Source organism: Nilaparvata lugens, chromosome Y (genome assembly GCF_014356525.2).
Source record: "Nilaparvata lugens isolate BPH chromosome Y, ASM1435652v1, whole genome shotgun sequence".
Taxonomy (NCBI): Eukaryota; Metazoa; Arthropoda; class Insecta; order Hemiptera; family Delphacidae; genus Nilaparvata; species Nilaparvata lugens.
The window spans coordinates 4,703,203-4,724,596 of NC_052519.1; the positions used below are offsets into that span (position 1 = coordinate 4,703,203).

Here is a 21,394-nt window from a genome sequence, read left to right on the forward strand (position 1 = left end):
GTTTAAATTGGCCGCCATTTTGAATATGTAAATAAAAATTTCTTTAAAGTTGAGTCTTTATAGCATAAATATTTGTGCCAAATTTCAGATTAATACAACATTTCGTTCTTGAGATAAAAATTCCTAAGTGAAAAAAAACAAAATGGCAGCTATATGAATAACCGCTGAGTTTTAGACACTTCAAATACGACATTTGTAGTCTCCTATCATCCAGGAAAAATACCTTAAAATATTCGACACTACTTCTGAAACACCCTGTATAGATTCAATGGGAGATCTTTTTCTCAAAAAAAGATATCCTTCTGTGGAGTAATGGATTCTCTATCTCCTATTGATACTTCTTTTACCTTTGACTTACCTCCTGGTATTTGAACCTGGGACCTTTGTATATTGAAAAGCATTTGGGGGGGGGGAGGTTTCGGTGGGACATGTCGACAAACGAAGTTAGGTTAGGAGATGTCTCGTCCAGAAATTACGTTAGGTGACGTCAAATACCGGATGTGTGCCAGGAACGGTGAATAAAACCCAGTATTAGTGAGTAAACCAATAACTCTTATGGATGTATGATGCATGATGTATGATATTGGATGTATGAGTATGATCAATGATTGAATGAAAATATTTACCTGATGTGGAGCACCGGCTGGAATGAAGACGGCATCACCCTGGCACTGTATGATTGGGAACCCCTGCACATTGTACTCCCGATACAGGCGCTTCTGCAGCTCGCTATCAATGTACCAGGTCTGGTCGTGGATGGGGTCGTCGTGGGGCTGGAGGCGGGCGCCGCGCTCCAATGCTACCTTGTTCAGAAAGTCACGGATCTTGTCAGCATCGCGTGCCAGGTAGATGTGCCAGAGGGCACCTGGCAGGATGCCCGACTCACGCACGCGTCTTCGTGTCAGGATGTCGCAGTTTGCCTCATCGATGGCTCGCATGGCATCCGTATACTCCTCCTCCGAAGCATCCTCCGGAATGCTCACGTAGATCATCACGTTGACGGCATCAGAGATGTCCAGATGCAGGTTGGTGGTGCCCTTGTGTTGGCCGGCCGTGGCATATGCCGTGTACATTTTGGGGCCAAGGTCAGGCCGTGCGAAGCAGTCTGGCAGTCTAGACACCAGGTTCAGGCTACCATCTCTCATAGTGTACTCCTTGAGTGGCAGTACCTTCATCAGGTCGTTGAATCTGTTTGGTAATATTTTAGAAAAATCCTCAGTTGGCGGCCAGTCTTTCAACTTCAACGCCATCGGCTGGCCCTTTTCGTCCTTGAGCCGTTTGGCCAACGAGTCGAATCCTTCCCAAAATTTCCTCATCGGCTGATTAGGAACTATTTTGCCGGTCAAACAGTTCACCAGGAGGCATTTGTCATCGCCAAAATCCCTGGCAAAAGCATTGGGATGCCACAGAGACATGTCCATGTTCTTGGTGACGTTGCTGACCATGACTGGCTGGCCACGCTTCCACTGGTCCTGGAAGATGGAATGGTTGCCGGGGTTGTCGGCCACGAGCAATTGCAGCAGTTTTCCATCGCACAACCAGAGGTGCGGCACATCTGGGTAAAACAGGGAGCTCTCACTCAGCGTCATGATGCGCAGTGGCAGTGACATCGATCCTCCCTTCGAAGCTCCCGTGTACCGACTCACATAGTGTACCAGATTTTCAGACTGCACCTGTGCTGTAGTATTGGTCCTGTTACCAATTTCCTTGTTCTTTGTGCACATCAGTTCGCCCTTTGCATTTTCATTCGGCAGCATTGTGCAGTTCTCGGATGAGCTACTGTTCTTCTCCGGCGTACCGCCCTTATTTGATGGTACTCTGATGAGCAGATCTCGCAGAGTCGATTGGTCGTTGTCTTCCGTATCACTATCACTACTACCCGTATCCTGCAAAGCAATAATACATTTTATTGGAATAATCTCCTAAATTATTAATTCAACAAATTTGAATAATTTAACAATTCAGATAATACTCACAGAGTTATTTGAACACTATCTCTGGTTGTTGAATTGAACTAATTACTGCAGTGAGTGAAATAAAGACAACTATGGGACAAGATTAATCTAAAACGTTAAATCTTCTTACAATTCATTATTCTTGTTATTGTAATATTTAAATCTAATTTTAATATTTAAAATTCGTAATAAAGGCTACCATTCAACAAAAATACTGGTTGTGCTCAAAGCAGAATCTTGGGAGCGGGAGACCTAAAGTAAAAATGTTTTGTGCCTATTTTGCTATCAAGTTCTACATTCAATAATTCCTAGATAAATATGAATGTTTGATATTTCTCACAAGGAAGATGGGGTAAATTATTTTGTGAATTCTAATTGAAATAACGAAGTATGATAGCCATTTTTTTCTGATAGAAATCCACAAGTTAACCGTGAAGTGCGAGGAAGTTGTAAAATAATATTATTTCATAGGAAGTGGATGGAAAAATAACTTACGCCATGCTTTTTGTCCTCACTAGATAGTGCAAGATCTGCTAGCCAGTAGAGGGGATCAGTCTTTCTGTTATTACCATTATCTACAACTGACTCTTCATCTTTCTCCGGTTTTATTCGCTCTATAACCGGTTCAGCTCTCCACAGGTCCTAAGAGCAAAAAAATATTAATCAAAATTGATATTCATTCATCTCAAGTGAGGCCTACTACCAGTCATTCATTCATAAAAAAAATGTTCATGTCTTTTACAGACACTTCACAGAACACTTGTTAATACATTCGGACCATATAAGAATGGACAAACCAAATGTGTTAAACTTCATCATCACCCCAGAAAATATAGTTTTATATTTATCCATGAAAAACTGTATAAACAATTCATTAGAAATCTTTGAATGAAACTGTTTCCATTGATACATTCATAGATGCAAATGTTTGTCATTAATGAGGTTATATTGAGAAACACTTCTTAAAGCAGGTGATTGCATAAAGGCTGATTCAAGTTAGAAAATAAGAATTGTGAAAAAATAAGTAAATTATATGAAATACCTAGGCGTGATTAATCAAATATTATCATTGTTGATGGAATATTCACATACTACACCTTTGCTCAAAATTTTAATAATCAACCTATGTATTATTTCACGTAATCATCAATAAAATATAGCATTTGAACATAATAAGAAACATTCACTTTGCATATTCACACGCATTATTCCTTTACTATATTGAAGACATGGAGGCAGCACAAAATACACAATAAAAATATACCTTTCGTATTACAGAAACACATGATACGTGCAGCACTAGGATGATCAAGAAGTTACCCAAGCGCACTATTGTTTATAGAAAAAAATTAGCCAACATTGAGACTAACATATGTTAGAAATGCAATCCTATACATCAACAAAAACAATAAAACTATTCATAATGAATTTTATCTTATAAGACCTAATGTTTCCAAAACCTTTGATTCATATTTTGCTAAACAGACTAAGTTCATGTAACTAGTTTTCATTTTATTGCCAATATTCAATTAATAAGCCTCCTACAAGATAAGTCTTTGGTAGAATAAATTTTAGTAGTTTGATGAATGAGGTGAATAATGGATTTGTGAAAAGTATATTATTTCTCATTGAATTTCAACAACCAACTGCCTGACACCAACATATGTTACCTTTATCAACCTTTAAATAAATCAACAATCAACTACTACCTTAATATTTGGTTAAGAATCAAAGTTATGATTTTTGGATAGTGTAACATACAGTCAAATGTAAATAAAAATTCAACTCCTTCCAAGAGCTCAAGCTTGCTTTTCTGAGAGAACAATAATTTAACTCTTAAATTATTGACAATAATAAATTATAGGCCTAATTCAGAAAAATAGACAAATCATAAACAATTTTGTGATTCATTTATTAGTCCAGTCAACGAAAGATTATAGAGGGAAAAGTTTGGAGTACAAGTTTTGAACCCGCAGCTCTTTTAAGGAGCGTAAGGGGGTAAACATATTAAATGTCCTCACTCCTACCCCCTGTGCTAAGGTTAGGTTAGGTTCCTGTGCTAAGGGGGTGGGGGTGGTTTGAAAGTACCATATTTTGTTTTTTTGCGTATATCTCGAACAATTTGCATCTTACGGAAATTTTTGTTGAATACAAAATTAAGCTTACAAATAAGTTTGAAAGTTTCATTTGTAACATTTTTCCATATCTCTCATAATTTTCTAGGTATGAGCTCTCGAAGGGTGACACCTTCGAAGAAAACCCCTTCCGGCTCCGATTTTTCATCTTTTTGGCCTTATAACTTTTTAACGCTTGATTGGAAAAATCCGTGCAAATAATGAGCTCATAGAGCATCATATTCTCTTCAATTTAATGTATTATTTCATTATTTTACGCATCTTCCTATGATTGTTGCAGCCGTTATAGTGTTGAGTGTAATATCTTCAGTTTAACAACAATAGAGCAATTGAAAGGGAATTTGGATGGAACGTTTGAAAAACAATATTTGATTTCACAGCTTTGTTTGGACAAGTAAGAAGGTAAACATATAAAAAAACCTCATCCCTACCCCTTGTGCTTAAGGGATTAGGGTGGTTTAAAAGTTGCATTTTCTCATTTCTGGCTTACACGCATGTATCTTGGAAACAATGCATTTCAGCGACATGACTGACTGAGCAAAAATGAAGTTAGATAAATTTCCCACAAGTTTTGTTGAGAAGAGGTTATTGCAAGACGATTGTTTGAGATATACGCAAAAAAACAAAATATGGTACCTTCAAACCACTCCCACTCCGTTAGCACAGGGGGTAGGAGTGAGGACTTTTGATATGTTTACCCCTTACTTACTATCCTTAAAAAAGCTGCGGGGTCAAAAATTGTGTTCCAAACTTTTCCCTCAATAACTTTTATTGAGCATACATTGCCTGGACTATATAGTTATCCATATATTTGTAATGATATTGTAACATTGTATTTATTGTGAAATTGAATTACTGGGCAATTAAAATTGAATTTAAATACACTACAGTATAACTGTTGAAAATTATTAGTGTGAGTGTAGGACAAAACAAGTTGCGTGAACACAACAAAAATCATATTCGAAGTCCATTTTTGCATCAAAATTTAATTTGATTGCTTTTTACTTTCCTTGCCCTATTACCATAGGTAAGAAAAGTATTCCTTTCCAAAAAAAATTAAGGTACCCTAATTTCAAGTCTTCTATACGTTTCAAGGTCCCCTGAGTCCAAAAACATGATTTTTGGGTGTGTGTGTGTGTCTGTGAACACGATAACTGCATTCCTAATTAACCGATTGACTTGAAATTTTAAACTTAAGGTCCTTATACCATGAGGATCCGACAATAGAAAAGTCGATAAAATTCAATCCAAGATGGCGAAAATAATGGCGGATAATTACTTAAAAACAATGCTTTTCACGATTTCTCGAAAACGGCTCTAACGATTTTCTTCAATTTTATACCATGGATAGCTATTTATAAGCCCTATCAACTGACATGAGTCTCATTTATGTGAAAATTGCAGGAGCTCCGTAATATTCTTGAGAAAAATGGCGGATGATTACTAAAAAACCCAAGCTTTTCACGGTTTTCTTGAAAACGGCTCCAGCGATTTTCTTCAATTTTATACCATGGATAGCTATTTATAAGCACTATCAACTGACATGAGTCTCATTTCTGGAAAAATTGTAGGAGCTCCGTAATATTCTTGAGCAAAATGGCAGATAATTACTAGAAAACCCATGTTTTTCACGGTTTTCTCGAAAACGGCTCTAACGATTTTCTTCAAATTTATATCATGGATAGCTATTTATAATACATCAGTTGCGATAAGAAATGTTTGAAGGCTGACGTGCAAAAGGAGAGCTCCCTGAAAATTGTCTGTTTTAGTGGATTTTTCATTACTATTAGTCGGTTTTTTTACAAGTCTGAGTTAGTTAATCATCCTCAGATTCCTGCTCTAATATCGGTTTCTAAACATCGTCATTATGTGTATTCTTTTCTTTTATGAACTCTAAATAATATATTTGTCACCACGAACGACTCGTGCAACAGCCAGTTCGAAAACCAGCAATGATAAGCCTATCAATCTACCGGCTAAACATCAGCAGCAGATTCATCATAATCAGAAGCAGCAGCAGCAACCGAATCGACAATAGAGAGAGGAGACGAGCAGAACTGCTTCCTCTTCGTCTTGCTCCTCGAGTACCGATAGCATTCCTGTTGCCATGGAGACGCAAAAACAAATAGCCGAGACTCTAGAGGCGCTGCTTTTGAAAGATGATTTCGTCGACCGCTTCGCTGCTAGACTGGAGACTCGTCTGTGTGAGACGATCGGCGCTGCAATGGCGAGCAAACTGGAGGCGGCTCTCGCCAGGGTCGACGAGCTGTCAGGTGAGGTGAAGCTACTCAAGGGCCATTCACGCATCTACAACAAAACTATGATGACCGTCCGGACGATTTGGCACAATACCAGACCAGAGGAGAAAACGTCCGTATTTCGGGGCTTCCTGAGACCGACGGTGGGGATATGTCCGTGGACGCTGTGGCAGCCCTAATAAATGATAAGCTTAGTTTATCAATCGTGCCAGCTGACATTGACCGATGTCATCGCATAGGACGAAGATCGACGCACGCTGATGTTGTGACTACTGGTGCGCGACCTAGGCCTCGATAGCTACTAGTCAAGTTCATCAGCTATCAGGTCCGTCACGCTGTCATCTCGAATAGGCGTAAATTGAAAGGAACCGGCATCGTCATACATGAGGATCTCACTCAAAAAAGACGCTGGTTGTTGAAAAGCATCGCTGATAGATTAGGTTTTAAGAATGTGTGGTCAAGTGATGGAAGAGTGACTTGGAGGGAAAATGAGAGGATTATGTCACAGTTGTCTCCCAAATATGCTGAAAACACTAACGCCTTGCGCCCTTGCCTCACACTTTGGGGAGCCCTGCTAAGTCAACAAGCTCAATATAGTTTCTCAGGCTTTATTGCTGAGTTTTTGCATTTTTGAAGCTACGATAATGTTCTTACCATTGCAAGGTTATTAATGTCATTATTTTTTTATTTATTATTTTTTTAATAAGCTGGTTTATTTTTGCCTTTTTTAAAGAATTGTTGCTTTTAGTTGACTGTAGTCTAATATCCCTTTTCTTATCACACGTATTTACTATTTTGTAATATTTTGTTACTATAATACGTACAATATTTACTATTTTGTTGAACTTTCTGAAAAGAAAAATTATATATACATATATATTTTATCCAAACTGAGCTTCAAAACTTCAACCTGTCCGTATTCACCAGTCAAGCCTATAATTTATCTGAGAACTCTGATATGGCCTACTTTCCCAAACTAGTCCTCTTTATATATTTTCTTATTGAATTGATATTATATTTATTATTATTCTGATATTCCAGTAACCTCTTTCTAGTTCATTTCAGCGATGCCTCCAATCACTAAGTTCAATTTGTTTCATGATTCTATTTTTATCTTAATTCGACTTTATGTCAATTTATTTCTACAATTTGTAGCAATATTATACTATTTACTAAATGTGCAAGATTGGGAGCTCCAGTAAACCTCGTAAAGCTTCTACTAAAGTACTCATTTTCAAAGCAATTACTTAACCTTATTTATACTTGACTAATATAATATTACATTATACTTTTTTCTTAACATGGTTATTGTCAATAATTTCGAAGAGGAACTTTCCAGAGAGTGTTAAGATACTATTTTGGTTGAGGATATTACTACTTCTGATCCTCACGGACAAACATGCATAAGAACTTTGAATGACTTAAATATAATACAGATGAATATTCGCAGTTTGAATTTCACCAATTTATTTACATGATTCAAAATTGTAAGACAATTATTGTAAGACATATAATTGTACTAACGGAGACATGGAAAACAGATGAACTTTTTTTCAATTTCTCTATAAATGGATATTCAGCCATCAATAAGGCTAGTAATTTGAATAAATGCGACGGAATTTGTGTATTCGTTAGAGTAGCTAAATGTGAATATAATCAATTATAACATAGCAGAGTCAAATAGTTTGATACTAAATATATTACATCCCTTTCAAAATATAGATATAACTATATTTGCAATATACAGATCCCCATCATCGGACCTAGAACTGTTCCTAACTGATCTTAATCATTCCATAGAACATTTCAGAGAACATGAAAACTCTATATTTCTCGGCGACCTAAATATAAATTTAAACTCTAACAACAAAACTACAGCTGATTACTTCAACTGTATGTCCTCAAATGGGTTCAAATCTTACATTAACAAAGATACCAGAGTACAGCTCAATTCAAGGACATGTATCACACCTTCCTGAAAACCTGCGAATTGAAGGATAATGATATTCAAGGCATCATTTTCAAGACAAATGTTACCGATCACTACTCCACTTGTTTACATATGCGCTCACCTAAGCCAACACCCAATAATATAGTCCAAAATCACCGAGTCGTAATAAATTTTGAAACATTATCCAAGAAGTTGGAATCAGAACTCTGGATGGATAACCCTACTACGGATGCAAACAAAGCCACCGATATTTTCATAGAAAAATTGCTAAACTTGATTGAAAACTCTTCTAGTAAACGGGCCATACCACACAAGCTGGAGCCATTGAAAAGTTGGATCACAAAGGGTTTGATAAATTCCATTCGCCATAGAGACAAATTGCATAAAATGCTCATAAAACAACCGTTTAATTCTGAATTAAAAATAGAATATAAAAATTACAGGAACCTACTAAATAAACTCATAAAACAATGTAAGTTTAGGTTCTATGAAAATAAAATTATAATATTATATTATTATTTCTTAGTAATAGCAAAAAAACGTGGAACTGCATCAATGAGATGATAGGCAACAATCAGAAATCACCAGCCCCAAAAATTGATCCAGACATTCTCAATAATCATTTTGCCAACGTGGGTAGAGTATATGCTGAAAAGCTGAGGTCCACAAACAGTAACAATCATGTGCCAACTTTACCCAGGCAAACCACAGACACCCATATTAACTCACCACACTCATTCTTCCTCTATCCAACAGATGAGAATGAAATTTCAAACTCTATTGCTTCTCTAAAGAATAGTGCAGCCCCAGGTATAGATAAAATAGCAAACCAAACTATTAAAAGAATTTCTCACTTAATTTCTAAGCCTTTAGCTGTAATTATAAACAAGTGCTACACTGAAGGTGTATTCCCAAACCACTTCAAGATATATTCAATTGTATCACTATTCAAATCAGGTGATCACAATGATCCCTCAAATTACCGGCCAATAAGTCTTCTAAGTGTTTTTTCTAAAATCATGGAAAGAGTAATAATGAGTCGCCTTATAAATTACCTGAATCTCCATAAAATTCTTCATGATAATCAATATGGTTTCCAAGAGGGGAAATGTATAGAGGATGCAATTTTAAAATTAATATAATTTATAAAAATTTAAATACTAGAAAAAACCTTGACTGTATTTATTGATCTCAGTGAAGCTTTTGACACCATACCGCATAAAAGATTGCTTGAGAAATTACATTATATCTGGTATCTGGGCATAAGAGGTATTCCTCTGAAATTGTTCACTGATTACCTGAAAGATCGTACTCAACACCTAACCCTGGATAATAGAACAAGTACTGCCATGTTATCTAATTATGGTTTGCCACAAGGCACAGTACTATCTCCAATTCTATTTATTTTGTACATGAATGATATTGCTGAAAATTGATATTGAAAATAGTGATATTATTTCCTATGCGGATGACACCACTTTAATATTTACTGGTGATTCGTGGGAAGACATGTAAAGCATCAGTGAAAAAGGCCTCAAGGAACTAAAATCACATTTAGATGACCATACCCTGACCCTTAATTCGAAAAAAGTATCTATCTTACATTCTCTCCAAATAAGACTGGTCTCCCAAATAATTTGAATGAGCTGAGAATTCACTCATGCGGGGGCAGTTCTGTCTGTGATTGTCCAATAATAAAATCGGTTACAAACACTATAGTGAGGTCCAGTGAAGAAACATAGGAGAAAAACGTTGCTAAGTCTCTCCATTTTGCCAATGAGTGTACAGTAACAGCTGTTACTCAATTCATCCCATTAAATTTGATCCTATAATAATGATCAATTTTATGTCAAATTAATCAAGAAAATATATTTTTTCATAATTTGATTAGAAAATTTGCTTTCATAACTGAGATCAGATTTTTATTTTTATACAAACCTGAAATGGCGGCTAATTTAAAAAGCTGTGATACAACAATCTGAATTTCAAAACAGCATAAATCAAGTTATTTGGTAGGTATTCTATTCCTATTTATTTTAAAAATAATAGAAAAATAGAAATCCTATTCAAAATAAGTAATTTCAATGGAAATAATTCTGAAATAACCTTTCAATATTATTTCAGTAGGTATAGGTAACCTTACGTGTAGGCTAACTGAAGCATGGATGAAGTCTAGGATGGTTAGTTATCAACTTTTAAAATGTCATTTCAGGTATTCTAATTTCTGTTTCTCATACGGAAATGTCTAAAAATTATTTCATTGTTTCAAAAATACATTTTAAATCAATTATACGACTCATGTACTCAAATATTTTGATAGAATGAAGAAAAAAATGGCGGCTGAGAATTGTTTGTTTACTTTTGTACAGTCACTGTCAAAAGTAAAAATAAAATATTCTGGCAAACGGACAACATTGCAAAGCGAGAGAGAGAAAGCGCTATCTGTTTGTTGTATGATAGAAAAGGACAGCAACAGTATTGTCAATCGTACACTGCCATTATAACGTGGACCTCACTATAGATTTCTGGGTGTCCTTCTGGATTGTCATTTAAAATGGGATGTACAAATTATGAGCTAATGCCGTAGGTCAAGATACCTAATTCACAATTTCTATAATATTGGTATGCTAAAAAATAAGGAAATCGCCCGTCTGGTATACTTTGCCTATGGACAATCAGTATTGCAATATGGAATAATTGCCTGAGGGGGGGGGTGTCAGAAACCTTAATTTCAATAAATTAATCGTTGTTCAAAAGTTTTTAATAAGGGCTATTTCATCCAAACCTAGACGTTACCCCAGTAACGATCTTTTTATTGATTTCAATGTTTTAACGCTAAGAAAGTTGTACACCAAAAGCCTTCTTCACTTTATACTGAAAAATAAGAATAATTTCAACCTGCGTGAGCCCATATACCACTTAAGACGTTCTAGCATAATCTACGATAATGATCTGACCGTGCTTGATGTATGTCGTCGACAATTCATTTATGTATCAAATAAATTGATAAACAGTCTTCCTCGAGACTTCCTGAATATAGAAATGAATATCGGAAAAGGGAAAATTTGGATAAATATATACTTGAATATAAGCTTAACGAACTCCTGTTTCAATAATCTCCCTAGTTTTGAATCAAAAGATCTTGAGTTACTTGCTCACGATTTAAAACAGTTTGCACCTATTTGATTGCTTTAGTAACTTATCATCAATTGTTTTGTTTGTTCTGTTGGTTTAGTTTCATAGTACTCCTTTTCATTTTTCTTTTTTTTTCAGTTAACTTGTTCATAGTATCATAGTAGTACCGTAGTGTAAATAAATATAATTACAGTCATCGTTGGTAATTGCAAAACCATTAGGTTACATAAGCATAACTATTAAATAGTTATGTGAACTTTGTTGTTCAACTAGTCTAATGCTTGTTTTATTCATTATCTTGCTTTCTTCTTTATATACTCTCTTTCACCTCATCTCTGGAAAGTTTCCACTTTTATTTTCTTAGGTACCTACGTTAGTTATAATTATTAACTCGTTTGTAATTTTCTTTGAGTCTTTGATCTTTTTTTAATAACCTACCTGCGCACAGGTTTTAAACCTATGCAGGTATCATTTTTACTCAAATATTACCCGTAATTATTTATAATAGACATATTAATTATTCTAGCAGCAATGTTACTTTATTTTTATAAACTATGAATATATAGCTACATTTAGCATTAACTTGCAATATGCATGCTAATGCAATAAGTAAGTTCCCTTATTGTTTTTGTTTTCTTTGTTTGTAATGTTTTTTTTTGGAAAAAAAAGTTCATTTTCATTTTCATAAGCCCTATCAACAGACATGAGTCTCCTTCCTGGGAAACTAATGGGGGGTCCACCACATCCTTGAGAAATGGACTTTGTAACCTCATTCTCGTGCATGAGGTAGGTAGCTAGTAGGTAGTGCAGTTTATAAAAATAACACATAGTCGAGCTATTTCATCTGTTTTTTGAACGACTACAGTTCAAAACAGTTTTTTTGACGATTTTAAAAAATAATCGAATTTCACAATTTACACAAAGGAAAAAGTACTTTGAAATCAATTATATATATATTTCAAGAGGATACTTTAAAATTCTCTACTAAAGAACGATATGTTTTAGTCACACGTAATACTACACTTATGCTGAATAGCGAATTAATAAAAACTATAAATAGAATAACTCTTCATGAGTGTAAACTTCCTAAAATAAAGTGGTATGACGGTGTTCCCGGCTGTGGTAAATCTTGCTTTATAGTCTCGCATCATGAGCCTGGCAAGGATCTAGTACTCACTCAAACACGGGCAGGTATTAAAGCAATCCGTGAAACTGTCATTGAAAGGTATGGTCGAAAACATTGTAATCGTCTTAAGCTTGATTACAGGACAGTTGGCTCATATATAATAAATCATAATCAGAATAAAACATACAATAGAGTTTTTATTGATGAAGCTCTACTTATGCATGCGGGTTACATCGGTTTTATTGCTAACTTGAGTAAGGCCTCAGAAATAATTGTAGTTGGTGACGCAAACCAAATACCCTACATTGAGAGAAGTAATTATGCCACAAGATGGCATAAAATTTCAGAATTCTGCGAACCTTTTACAAAACAAACGGTAACTCGTAGATGTCCTATCGATGTTTGTTTTGTCCTTTCCACTGTCTATGAAAATATTACGACGCTTAATGAAAGAGCTATCTCAATTCTGCCTACTTACAGAAATGGGGAATACCATCTGATACAACCCGACACTTTGATATTAACATTCACCCAAGAAGAAAAACTTATGGTGGGTGATACTATAAAGTGGAGAGAGGATGTTGCACTTCACACAATCCACGAAGCACAAGGGCTAACTCATAAAAATGTTATTCTAATCAGAATTAAGTACAAGGAGAATGAAATCTATAACAGCATGCCCCATGCGATTGTTGCCTTGTCTAGACACACTGAAACTTTCAGGTATTTAACAACCAGTCTGGTAGATGATGCTGTGGACAAACTAATTAAAAAACTTAAATTCATAGATAGTGAGGGGCTTGTTGAATGGAACAAGGAAAAGAGAAGTGGACCTGATGATATAAGTTATGAGTGACACTGAAGAGGTTCTTAATATTTTAGAAACAGAAAATGAAACAGATGTAATCGACGATTATTTGAACTATCACTTTCACGAGGACAGAAATAAAGATGCTGAGTGTTTCAATATTATGTCTATGAATATACGTAGTTTGAATGCTAATTTCGATCAGTTTATTTGCTGCCTCAATGAATTGAAAACTGATATTCACATTATAATATTAACTGAGACCTGGTTGACTGCAGATATGCCGTTCATTTTCAACATTCCTGGATATACGGCAATAAATAAGTACACTAAACAGAATAAATGTGATGGATTATGCATGTACATAAAAGATTGCATAGGATTCAATGAAGTTTCACTCGATATCTCTGATGCCAATGTAGTTAGTGCTGACTTAAGAATTGATGATTTCATTGTGAAGGTGATTGGGGTTTATAGATCACCAAGTAATCAAAATATTGATAATTTTCTTAATAGTCTGAGTAATGAAATCAGTAAAATTCCTAATGGAATAAATGTATGTGTGGCGGGAGACATGAATATAAATACACATTCAACTAGTGTTCCTGTTCAAGATTATATGCATATTTTCAATAGTAATGGCTATAAGTCTTACATAAATGGTGATACCCGAGTAACAACCACAACAAATTCTTGCATTGACCACATTTTTTATAAAAATTCAGGCAACCATTCTATGTTCACTAAAGGAGTTATATTTAGGACAACCATAACTGACCACTACGCGGTTGTACTGAACTTGGTGAAGGTCCCTATCAATAAGGATAATAGAAACGTATTGATAAACACATTAACTAGAACCAACTATCATGCACTTTTGGAACGCATAAGGAATGAAGATTGGGGAGAAATCTATACCGTGAATGGAAGCATTGACACTATTATGGATAAATTTGTCGATCGTTTGACCAGTCTCATCAATCAATGCAAGAAGGTAAAAGTGATACCTAACAGACTTCGTCCCCTGAAGCCCTGGATATCTGAAGGCATCATAAGATCAATAATCACGCGGGACAAAATGCATTCTAGACTCAGAAGAGATCCTAATAACAATATCTTAAAGAATGAATATAAGGCTTATCGTAATGGTTTGAATAAGATCATAAATCATGTAAAGGAAGTCTACTATAAAGGGAAAATTGTAATAACAACAGCATGAAGTTGTGGAAGTGCATAAACGAGGTTATAGGTGAGGCCAGTATCAAGGAAAAGAGTGCTGAACTTGATGCTCACTCCCTCAACAATTATTTCACAAATGTGGGTAAATTACAAGCTCAAACTATCAATATCCCTGATAATACTGGTGATCGATTTCCTGCAATACAGATCGATAATACGTTTTTTATGAGACCAACGTGCCCAGTTGAAGTTGAGGCAACTATTAAAAATCTAAAGAACAACTGCAGTCCTGGTATTGATGGTCTAGGTAATATTACGCTGAAGAAAATAGCCAATTTTATATCTCAACCTCTCGCTTTCATTTTTAATAGATGCTTTGAGGAGGGATATTTTCCCGAGCACCTCAAATCAGCCAAAATAAAACCTCTATTCAAACAAGGTGACCCGACTAATCCCTGTAATTATAGACCGATTAGTCTTATCAGCAACCTTGCTAAAATAATGGAGAAACTAATAAAGTCAAGAGTTGTTTCTTTCTTGAATCTTAACAAAATAATCAACAAGAACCAATTCGGTTTCCAAAATAGTAAAAGTACATCTGACGCTCTAATAAAATTCATCAATACTTTATCTGATAAAATAAACTCCAATAAGAAAACTATTGCGGTCTTCCTGGATATACGCAAAGCTTTTGATACAATACCTCATAATACTTTGTTCAATAAACTAGAGTCCTATGGTTTCAGAGGAGTCTCGCTTAAATTGTTCAAAAGCTATCTGAGTAATAGAACCCAGTCCCTAACCATAAATGATCAATCTAGTGTAACTAACTTAACTTCTTATGGTCTTCCTCAAGGTACTGTACTTTCTCCCATCCTTTTCATACTCTATGTAAATGACTTTTTAAATTTAAGACTTCTAAACTCAACTGTGATATCCTTTGCAGATGATACTGCAGCTATTTTTCACGGAAATTCATGGAATGAAGTTCATACTATAGCTGAAAATAATATGCTTTTAATTAAGAAGTGGTTAGATAAGAATACCTTAAGTTTAAATATTGAAAAAACTAATTACATTACTTTCTCTGCAAATAGAGTAGGGCAGCCTAACGAGAATCAAGATTTGAGACTCCATTCTCAGTGCAATTTAAACTTGGGTAATTGTGATTGTCCCACCATTAAAAAAGTCAATAATACTAAGTATTTGGGAATTATAATTGATGAAAACCTTAAATGGGATGTTCATATTAAATACATATGTAGAAAAATTAGATATTTATCCTTTAAATTTTACCAAGTTAACAGAATTCTTAATAAGAACCACCTGAAAATGATGTATCATGCTCTAGTCAAGTCAATTCTGCAGTATGGCATAGTTGTTTGGGGAGGCTGTTTCAACTGTCATATTGCTGAATTATTTGTAGCACAAAAACTGATAATTAAAACTATATTAAACAAACCCAGGCTCTATCCAACGGATATGGTTTTTAGTGATTTTGAGGTCATGACTATACGTCAATTATACATAAAAACCGTAATTGAGTACTTAATAAAATATAGATCCGATTTTCCTCTCACAATAAACTCTACTCTTAATTATTATAATCTAAGGGCCACTGCTAACAAATATATAACCTATAACACTAATATTGAATGTATAAGGAGGCAATTAATTTACATAGGTACTAAAATAATAAACCTCATTCCGAATCACTTTCTCATGGACAATAAGATCAGCGGAAAAATTAAACTGGATATAAAAAACTGGACATACAGTAATTTCTTCTTCCATTTAGATATATGACTCGAGATTTCTGCTCCAGCATTTTTTTTTTTCATTTTTCAGTGGACTCGCTTACCTTTATTTTGAGTACCTATTCCTCTGTTTTCTTCCTTCCCCCCATTTCTCCCTTCCTTTTTTCCTCATTACTTCTCTTCTCTTCTTTGCCTGCCTATTACATGGGAAACCATAGTTGGCTAGGTATCTTCCTCTCTTTTTTTCTCTTCTCCAACACACCCAAACACTAAGCCCATGGTTTTTTATATTTGTAACATTTTATTGTGTTTTATTCGTTTCGTAAATCTTTGTAATTTTGTTTTGTGTGTTTTTAATAAATTGAATTGAATTGAATTGAAAAAAAAAAATATACAGTAGTCTGATCGTAGTTTCAAATATGTTGCCGCCAATCGTCATTATGTTATTCCCCTAAATTATAATCGTTTAATGTTACAGTTCAATGAGCAAGGAAAGTTGTGTGAGTGTACCACACCAGATTTTTCTATTGGTCAATACTATAGCCTTCTAGTCTGAAGACTAATGATCTAATTTTTACTATCCTAAAATACTAATTGAAAAATTGAACAGTGAATTTGTCATTAGAAACTCTTATCGCTATTGTTTAATTAATATGTACACTCTTATTGACTGCACTATAGAAGCTAGATTCACTCAACCACTGCTCTGCTCTTTGGACACTACTTGATCAAGCACTACACTAGTTCAAACACGGTTTCCTCCTTTTGAGCCTCCGCACCAACCCTCCATTGTCTAGCAGCTGGATCGCCTCGACGTTGTCGCACCTCGTGCTTCTCCGCATGCCTCTGGGTCTTGGTGGACACCAGGTCAACGTGCAGGTCTCTATGAAGATCGCTGTTCCTGGCATACCAAGGAGCTTCCACAATGTTCCTCAGTACCTTGTTTTGGAATCATTGAATGATATTGATGTTGCTGTCTCTGGTACACCTCCAAAGTTGTATACCATACGTCCATACTGGCTATAATATCTATTTGTACAGAAGTACTTTGTTTCAGATTGAAAGGGTAGAGTTTCTTCCGATCAGCCAATACAGCTACTTAAATTTGATTCCAAGCTCTTCTCTCTTCTTCTTGATATGGGCCTTCTAGCGAAGCTTTGCGTCTAAGGTCATACCTAGATACTACTTGGCATCATTAACATATGGTAAAACTTGGTTGTTGTTAGTGATTGGTATGGGCAGGTCCTTCCTATTGATGAAATTGATGTGAATGGACTTTGCTTCATTCAATTTTATTCTCCACTTTCTAGTCCAATCTTTGATTCTGTTTATGAATCTCTGTAGTTTTTCTGTTGCAATCTGAATATCACTCTACGTATATTATGGCTGTATCATCTGCAAATGTTACTGTAGTATTCTCATCAAGGCTGGGAATATCGTTGGTATAGAGTAGGTATAAAGTAACTGGTCCTTCAAATCAGAATATGAACTTTTTCATGCCTGACCCTAAAGTATCTGTCAGTCAGATAGGATTGTAATATATCTGTAATTGCTTTGATAGCACTTTTTCAGTTTGCCAGTTTGAAAAGAGGGCCTTCATGTCATGCTTTATATAAAGCTAGCCCTATATCAAGGAAAGCTGGTGAACTAACATTTTTCTTTTCTATGCACTTCGCTATTACATTTTCAATCCTATGCACTTGATCTATTGTAGAGTGTTTCACTCTGAAGCTAAATTGGTGACTTGGAATTATGAGCTGTCTCTCAATTATTGGTTTTAGCCTACTCAGTAAAATCCTTTCTAACAACTTGGATAGGACAGGTAACAATGATATTGGCCTATATGATGATACTTTATGTGGCTCTTTACCTGGCTTCAGTAGCATTATGACCTCTGCTACTTTCCATATTTATGGTACGAATTTTAGTCTGAAGAAGCATTCAAAATGTTAGTTAATTTCACTTTTGCTTTTCTTGGTAGGTGCTTGAGGACTAAGCCAGTTATTATGTCAAATCTTGAGGTGTTTTTGTTATTCAGATTTCTTATTTATCTTCTCATCTCTTCTACTGTGACACGCATTATTTCTTGATTCGGCTGTAAGCTCCTCTGCTTCTCAAGTTTCTCTTCAGCTGTGTTGTTTGGGTGAAAAACATTTACAAGATGGTCCGCAAATGTCTGAGCCTTTTTATCACAATTCCTTGCCCATTGTCTGTCCTGCTTTCTAAGAGGAGGAGATTGTTGGATGTTTTTTTTGTTATTTTATAGCTGCTTCCCAGAGTGAGTAGTCCGTACTGTATTCTGCTGTTAAGTTTCTCACGTAACTATTGATTGATTCATTCTTGATACATTGAATCTCTCTCCTTAGTTCTTGAGTTAGATTGTTCGAGACTATTTTATCTTGAGGGGAACGTGATTGCTGCCATCTCCTTCTAGCTCTTCATTTTTCCACAATCATTTCTCTGATTTCCGCAGTGTAATTATTTCCAGTGGTTATTCTTCTGATTTGTGGAGTATCACAATATGCTGCCAGTTGGATATTAATCACAAACTCCTCCAACTCCCGATCAACAATACGTTCTTCGTTTCATAATGGAGAGTTCTTTTTCTTTTGTATACCATACGTCCATACTGGCTATAATATCTATTTGAACAGAAGTACTTTGTTTCAGATTGAAAGGGTAAAGTTTCTTCCGATCAGCCAATACAGCTACTTAAATTTGATTCCAAGCTCTTCTCTCTTCTTCTTGATATGGGCCTTCTAGCGAAGCTTTGCGTCTAAGGTCATACCTAGATACTACCAAATCTTGGCATCTGTTCGAAACCATCCCAATAAGTGTGGCTATTCGCTTGCGCAAGACAAGTATTTTCCTTCCGTAGGATTGAATCACCAGAGTCATAATGATGAGTGAGTTGTTGGAATTAAGGTCAAAACTATCCTCTAAATGCAAACAATTCACTGATATATATATATATTATCTTTCAGGAAGAAACGTATGACATCTGGGATATTCCTCGTATCAGTGGTCCAGTAGGTTGGTTTACCAGTTGAAAGAGCTTTGCACCACATCTCTTTCATTGCTTCGAAAAGCTGCCTTGTGAGTTAAGCGCGATCCCCAATGCACGTGTTTTGCATTTAAATCTCCAAAAAGAATTAATTTTTCTCCTAACATATCAAGCAATGTCGAATACTCATCTCTTCTGATGGAATATCTGGGAGAACAGTAAATAGCTGCAAAAACAAAGTGATAATTTACTACTTGCACAGTTACACCTATCAAGTGTATTCTATCACGTTCATGTTTCACTTCATCATGATGTTGTAGATTGTCTCTGATGGTGATGGCACTCCCACCCCTCGCGACATTGCTAGGATGTAAAGCATGATAGATCATATAGCCTTTGAATTTTATAAACGACTTACTTGTAAAATGAGTCTCAGATATACGATATATCTATTTTTCTATGTCTAGAACTCCTTCCAGCTTCTCCTTCTGTTGTCATTGTAACAATCTATTTGCGTTCCATTGCATTATTTATTATTTTAAGTGAATGAATCATTTGAATTTCAGTACTTTACTTTGTTTTACTTCTGGAATCTAGACTGTAGTGAGGTAATTTATTCGTTCTTGTCTATCCAGTTTTGCCAAGAATGAACTGCAAAATATTAATAGTGCCTTCGTCTACTTCACTTTTAGGCTCTCCAAATTCCGATATATTTTCTTTTTAGACAATCTGGGTGAAAGTTAATTTCGCAACTGCACTTCCGTTGTTTGGATTGTGGGTTTCTGTATTTTCTGTGATTTTTGGTAGACTATTTCGAATTATTTTCTTTCGTGAATCTTCAATAGTTTTTGTGTTAGTAGAATTCCTGATTTTTTTGCAATTCGATTGCGATAGTGCAGCCTCGATAATTGGCTGGGTATTATACTAGTATTATTTTCAATTAAATTTATTCACAACACATAAAAATAGAATGAAAATAAGTTATATACAAAAAACAAAGTACAATAACAGTAACAATGAAAATAACACATGAAAAATAAGACAATATTGCTAAAATGATGTGGTGTGCTGGAAGAAAGAGAGGGAAAATACCTTGCCAACTATGGGTTCCCATGTAATAGGCAGGTAAGAAATGTGTTATTATAGTGAATGTGCATCTTACCAATACCCTGATGGTAGAATAGTAATTGCCCACATATACTTTTTCTAGGGAGGAAAAGTTTTAATTCAGTCCCTAGATAAACAAATAACTATTTTATCCTGAAACATATTGGATCTTTGAAATGGAAAAGTGATCCAGTGACAGTCATATCTCAAAAATAAATACTTGGTCGCAATAAAGATGGTTTGATTTTTTGTAGAAGAAATGCATTGGACTTACATTGGACTTGTCATGAGCCGTCAGCTGCTGCGCGAGTGCGCATCCACAGTTGATGGGTATGCCAAGCTGGGCACAAGCCTCGTGCGCTTCGCGAGAGATCGTCTGCAGAGCGTCGCCGGCCACAATTTGCGTCAGCATCAGCTTGTCCTGTTCATGCGGCTGGTGGTTAGTGCACAGCAGCCATGACACATTATCGCGGACTCCGTCTGCGACGCTCCACTCTTTCACTATTCCGATTTTGCGGTCCTGCACCCACAAAACGTGATCAACTCATGTGTTCATTTTTGGCATTTCCAATTTAATATTTTTTATTAAATTGCCAAAACTGAACATTCATCAATTTATTATCCTTTTCTTAAAACGTATAAATTACAAATTTAAAACAGCAAAATAAGTGCAGTAAGGAATGTTCAATGATAGGAAAATATTATAAGAATACTGCTGTGTAAAATTGATGATTTATACTATGAAGCGGTGAAACCACTTGTTTTTGTTTTGAGACAATTTATTGTTTATTGCCGGTGTGTTAACGTTATCAAACCATGACAGACTCAGGCCATGTCCCAATAACGTGAGTGTTGCTTTTTTCACTTGAAAGTCTCAATGAATAAATTTTATTCTGGGGAGAATTATTTAAAGAATACAACAGAATGCTGTTGTATTGTGGGAGTCGACCTTAGCAAATTCATATAAGTTTTTGGTAAC

At 35.4% G+C, this 21,394-nt stretch overlaps 1 protein-coding gene across 2 annotated transcripts in view; it reads right to left on the reverse strand.

Moving 5' to 3' along the window:
* Positions 1-21,394, reverse strand: part of LOC111055104 (lysine-specific demethylase 3B) — a 92,059-nt gene that overhangs the window by 36,537 nt on the left and 34,128 nt on the right. For both annotated transcript variants that reach the window (XM_039443596.1, XM_039443595.1), the window contains exons 5-7: positions 20,690-20,935; positions 2,451-2,597; positions 627-1,886 (exon numbers count right to left, since the gene is read on the reverse strand). In XM_039443596.1, coding sequence (XP_039299530.1) covers positions 627-1,886; positions 2,451-2,597; positions 20,690-20,935 — 1,653 coding nt within the window. The remainder of the gene's footprint in view (positions 1-626; positions 1,887-2,450; positions 2,598-20,689; positions 20,936-21,394) is intronic.